A 6,000-nucleotide genomic window follows, 5' to 3' on the forward strand; every position below is an offset into this window, starting at 1 on the left:
CGGTATTGCACCACCTGACATCTGCCGGGAAGTAGCAGCCAATAGTGAAAGAACCAAGGCAGAGACATCTCCAGCTCATCCCCTGTTTGGGTATCAGCCAGCATGTCAACGACTTAAATCTAGACATAGTTTTCTAAGATCTACAGAGACACTCACTGGAACACCTCAGCAAGCGAGAGTCCAAAAGAGGCAGGCTCAAACCCAGAACCTCAACCAATTGCTGATACCAAATGAGAGACTCCCCCCTGGGCACACAGAAGACTGGGCGACTTGGAAGGCGCTGAACAGACTGCGCTCTGGCACCACGAGATGCAGAGCCAACCTTCAGAAATGGAGCTACAAAGTGGAATCGACGACATGCGAGTGCGGAGAAGAGCAAACCACTGACCACCTGCTGCAATGCAACCTGAGCCCTGCCACATGCAGAATGGAGGACCTTCTTGCAGCAACACCAGAGGCATTCCAAGTGGCCAGATACTGGTCAAAGGACATTTAATCAACTGCCAAGCTTGCAAACTTTGTGTTTTGTTTGTTTGATTTTTAATGCAATACAACTGTTTTGGTTCGCTCCTGACACGATAAATAAATAATTATCGGGTTGTTGTAGGTTTTTTCGGGTTATATGGCCATGTTCTAGAGGAGTGGGTCTAAGCCTGGGGTCCCCAGATGTTTTTGGCCTTCAACTCCCAGAAATCCTAACAGCTGGTAAACTGGCTGGGATTTCTGGGAGTTGTAGGCCAAAAACATCTGGGGACCCCAGGTTGAGAACCACTGTTCTAGAGGTATTCTCTCCTGATGTTTCACCTGCATCTATAGCAAGCATGGCACGTGCCAGGAGGAAGGCGCGTCAAGCCAACCCCGACCGGGACCGCCTTCCACCTGGAAACCAATGCCCCCACTGCGGAAGAAGATGCAGAGCAAGAATAGGGCTCCACAGCCACATACGGACCCACAAGGAAATCCATAATGGAAGACCATCTTACTCGTCCAACGAGGGATCGCCTAAGTAAGTAAGTAAGTAATAGCAAGCATCCTCAGAGGTAGATGCAGGCGAAACGTCAGGAGAGAATGCCTCTAGAACATGGCCATATAGCTTGAAAAAACCTACAACAACCCAGCAATTCCGACCATGAAAGCCTTCGACAGTAAATAAATACGGTTCGAATCCAGGAAGTGGGGTGAGCTCCCATTTGTGAGCTGTAGCTTCTCACGCAGGGACATGAGAGAAGCCTCCCACAAGGATGGTAAAACATCAAAACATCTGGGCGTCCCATGGGTAACGTCCTTGCAGACAGCCTATTCTCTCACACCAGAAGTGACTTGCAGTTTCTCAAGTCGCTCCTGACAGGACAAAAAAAGTGCTCTAGCAGGCATGAGCAACCTTGATCCTTCCCTCCAGGTGTTTTGGACTTCAACTCCCACCATTCCTGACAGCCTCAGCCCCTTCCCTTTCCCCCTTCATGCCTGCCTCGAGCATCCTTCTGGAGGCGCCAGGGCCAAAGCGAGACAGAGGCTGGGAAAGCCTTTCTTTCCTGCGGAGAGGCTCACCTTCTTCCCGGCGGGGGTCCCTCTCTTCGGGGGGGCCGGGGGCCGCCTTCTCGCCTTCCTCTCCGCCCTCCTCCTCCTCCTCGCCTTCTCCTAGGAAGCCCTTCAGGAACTCCTCGATCTCGTGGTCGCTGAGCACGGACTGCGCCTCGGCGGGGCCAGGTCGTGGGGGGCCACAGGACAGCCCCAACAAGAGGCACAGCAGCAGCCCCGAGGGCCACGAGGCGACCATCTCCTCCTGTGTTGCCTTCCCCGACGGGTGGAGGATGGAGGATGGAGGAGAGGCGGGTTTCTTTCTGGGACAGCCTGGAAGGGACTCTCGGAGAGGGAGGCTGCCTCGTCTTCCCTCGGACGGCGGCTCTAAGGGGTCCCCTCCCCTCCCAGCCCAAAGCACCGCCCTCTAGGACCGGAGGGAGGGGGCGTCTCAAGCACCGAAGAAGGAGTTTCCCCTCCCCGACGGACTGGTCGCCCCTTGATCGGGTACGAGGCAAGGAAGGCAGCTCCCGTCGGGCCTGATCTTTCCCCGGCTCTCTCCCACCAAACCTAACTGCAGAACACCTCCAGGCTGAGCATTTCATAGAATCACAGAGTTGTGTGACTGGAGCAGAACAGACAACTCCGCATCTGTATGCTTGTCCACTATGCCCTGCCTCATGTACAGAGGAAGAATTGTTGGAGGCTACAGACAATGCCATTGCTGTTGCCCGTTTTTGGTCAAATGATATTTAGCCGCCTGCGCTCCTTCTATTTTTACCAGTTTGATACTAATTTATGCAGTGCTTTTGGTATGAAAGAAATAAACCTTTACACCACCAAACCCAACTGCTGAGCACCTCTAGGCTGAGCATTTCATAGAATCACAGAATAATAGAGTTGGAAGGACTGCAAGGGACATCCAGCCCAACCCCAATCTGCCAGGCAGGAAAACCAAGAATGGGCAACTTGAAAGTCCCTGAACAGACTCAGAAGTGGAGTAGGCAGAACAAAAGGCAACCTGGACAAATGGCACGACCTAAAAGAATCTGTATGCTTGTCCACTATGCCCTGCCTCATGTACAGAGGAAGAATCAGGCCCGTAGCCAGGATTTCGTTTGGGGGGGGGGGGGAGGGGGCTGAATTTTTTTCAGGGGGGGGTTCAGGGGGGCTGAGTTTTTTTGGGAGGGGGCTGAGTCTGAGTGAAAGAGGGTCTAGCCTAGCAAACCTTTTGTATCATTACCCCAATACGCCCATGCATATGGGATATATTGAGTATGGGGATCAGATCATGATATGAATAAACATAACAGTTTAAATAATGCACCAGTAAGGCCTTTTCGCAAACCACCATGAGAATTTCGGAGGGGGGGGGCTGAAGCCCCCCGAGGCCCCCCCCCCCCCGGCTACATGCCTGGGAAGAATTGTTGGAGGCTACAGACAATGCCATTGCTGTTGCCCGTTTTTGGTCAAATGATATTTAGCTGCCTGCGCTCCTTCTATTTTTACCAGTTTGATACTAATTTATGCAGTGCTTTTGAAATGAAAGAAATAAACCTCTACACCACCAAACCCAACTACTGAGCACCTCTAAGCTGAGCATTTCATAGAATCACAGAATAATAGATTTGGAAGGACCAACTCCAACCTGTCAGGCAGGAAATGCACCACCAAAGCACCCTCCATCAAGTCTCTGTTTAAAAGCCTCCAAGGCAGGCATGTAGCCGGGGGGGGGGGGGGGGGGGGGGAGGGGGGGCTTGAGGGGCTTCAGCCCCCCTCCCCCCGAAATTCTCATGGTGGTTCACGAAAAGACCTTAAAAAGGTAAAAAAGGTAAAGGTAGTCCCCTGACATTAAGTCCAGTCATGTCTGACTCTGGGGTGTGGTGCTCATCTCCATTTCTAAGCCAAAGAGCCAGCAAAGAGCCAGCATTGTCCGTAGACACCTCCAAGGTCATGTGGCCGGCATGACTGCATGGAGCGCCATTACCTTCCCACCGGAGCGGTACCTATTGATCTACTCACATTTGCATGTTTTCGAACTGCTAGGTTGGCAGAAGCTAGGGCTGACAGCGGAAGCTCACGCCGCTCCCCGGAATCGATCCTGCGACCTTTCGATCAACAAGCTCAGCAGCTCAGTGCTTTAACCCACTGCGCCACTGGGGGCTCCAAGGCCTTACTGGTGCGTTATTTAAACTGTTATGTTTATTCATATCATGATCTGATCACCATACTCAATATATCCCATATGCATGGAGGTATTGGGGTAATGATACAAAAGGTTTGCTAGGCTAGACCCTCTTTCACTCAGACTCAGCCTCGCCCTGAAACTCAGCCCCCCCCAAACCCCCCCTGAAAAAAATTCAGCCCCCCCCCCCCCGAAACGAAATCCTGGCTACGGGCCTGCTCCAAGGAATGAGCTTCCACCACACTCTGGGGCAGAGAGTTCCACTGCTGAACAGCTCTTCATTGTCAGGAAGTTTTTCCTTCTTTTCAAGGAGCCACGGTGGTGCAATGGATTAAACTGGTGAGCTGCTAAACTTGCTGATTGGAAGGTTGGTGGCTTGAATCCACGGGGCTGTTATCCCCAGCTCGTTACAACATAGCAGTTCAAAAACATGCAAGTGTGAGTAGATCAATAGGTACTGCCTCAGCAGGAAGGTAAACGGCGCTCCATGCAGTCATGCTGGCCACATGACTTAGGAGGTGTCTACGGACAATGCAGGCTCCTCAGCTTAGAAATGGAGATAAGCACCATCCCCAGAGCTGGAAATGATGGACAAGCCTTTCCTTTTATCTCTCTGTGTTTCATTGTTTCAAGGCATTGAATGTTTATCTTGCATCTGAATGTTGGAATCCGCCCTGAGTCTGCTTAAGGGGGAAAGGAAGGGGCCTGAGGAATTGTGGGAGTTGGAGTCCAAAACACCTGGAAGGCCAAAGTTTGCCTAGGCCTGCACTAAAGCCACAAAAACCCATAAAATGGCATTACAACAAAATGGCATCACAATGAATTATTTTAAAGGCAACACAAACAAATAAGTCCTGTCTTATTCTCCACTCTGGAGTCCTATGGGTTTCAAAGTGATACAAAAATAAATAAAAACAGAAATAGGAAATTCGAATCCAGTTCTCTAATTGTGGTGAATCATTAATTCCATGTGTGACATACCAAATATTCACCTAAATCCTCCCACTGTATATACTCATGTGTAAGTCAAGGAAGCCCTTCAAATCAACTGCTACCTAGGTTCTTGTGGGTTTTTTCGGGCTATAGGGCCATGTTGTAGAGGCATTTCTCCTGACATTTTGCCTGCATCTATGGCAAGCATCCTCAGAGGTAGGATGCTTGCCATAGACGCAGGCGAAACGTCAGGAGAAATGCCTCTAGAACATGGCCCTATAGCCCGAAAAAACCCACAAGAACCTAGTGATTCCAGCCATTAAAGCCTTCGACAATAAACCGCTGCCTACTCATAACAGAAGATGCTGGCAAATCCACGCACCAAAACCTGATCAGACTAAGAGCTGCTTCTCTCCTTTCTATATCACCATGGGACACCCATGCCTCCCATTCAGAGTCTTTCTTTAGGTGCCGATGAGCATCTGGTTAATTCCTTGGAGACGTTGTTCAACACAGACTGTCTCCTTCTAAGATGGAACCAGCCACATTCGTATAATTTTCAAAGCCACATCCATTTGCAAAGACTGCTTTGCTGTGCATTTTGGCCACATTAAAATCACGGGCTATAATTTCCCTGCACGCTACATCATTAATTGGATGGTTGTGCAACCTACCATATGAGATGGCTCTTCATTGCTGGTATAGACATTGATGGCAAGGTTTGGAGAACATGGGCAGCCGGGGAAATTAGCTGCGTAAATAAGAAGTTCCAGCAAAACTAATAATGGTCTGTTGGAGAGAGATCAGGAACCAAGCTAGAACTGTGTTCCTCCTCTTTTCAAGTCACTTTCCCACTGAATAGTGGAATGGGGATTGGAGGAGGAAGAGTGGCACAGAGCAAGAGCAACAATTGACTTCTGATTTTTTTTCTCTCTCTCTCCTCCTGACCCTCACTAGGGATCAAAGCCCTTGTTTGTGGTGAAACATATATCCAGAACTAGTAACCTTGATGGAGAACAGGGGAAACGGCTCTAAGAATCAACAGAAGGAAAGCTAATCACCTCCCAACAAAGGATTCCCCCCCCTTTTTTTTGTCGTGTCAGGAGCGACTTGAGAAACTGCAAGTCGTTCCTGGTGTGAGAGAATTGGCCGTCTGCAAGGACGTTGCTCAGGGGACGCCTGGATGATTTTTTTGATGTTTTTATCATCCTTGTGGAAGGCTTCGCTCATGTCCCTGTATGAAGAGCTGGAGCTGATAGAGGGAGCTCATCCACCTCTCTCTGGATTCGAACCTGCAACCTGTCGGTCTTCAGTCCTGCCGGCACAGGGGTTTAACCTGTGCCGGATTCCCCTAGGCAGTAAGA

The 6,000-nt window shown here is 50.1% G+C and overlaps 1 protein-coding gene across 1 annotated transcript in view; it reads right to left on the reverse strand.

The window, feature by feature from the left end:
- Positions 1 to 2,063, reverse strand: part of AEBP1 (AE binding protein 1) — a 64,832-nt gene extending 62,769 nt beyond the window's left edge. Inside the window, exon 1 of the mRNA XM_060787684.2 lies at positions 1,549 to 2,063. Within this exon, the coding sequence (XP_060643667.2) occupies positions 1,549 to 1,777 (229 nt within the window). The 5' untranslated portion in view covers positions 1,778 to 2,063. The remainder of the gene's footprint in view (positions 1 to 1,548) is intronic.
- Positions 2,064 to 6,000: the final 3,937 nt, after the last annotated feature.

This window comes from Anolis sagrei, chromosome 7 (genome assembly GCF_037176765.1).
Source record: "Anolis sagrei isolate rAnoSag1 chromosome 7, rAnoSag1.mat, whole genome shotgun sequence".
Classification (NCBI taxonomy): domain Eukaryota; kingdom Metazoa; phylum Chordata; class Lepidosauria; order Squamata; family Dactyloidae; genus Anolis; species Anolis sagrei.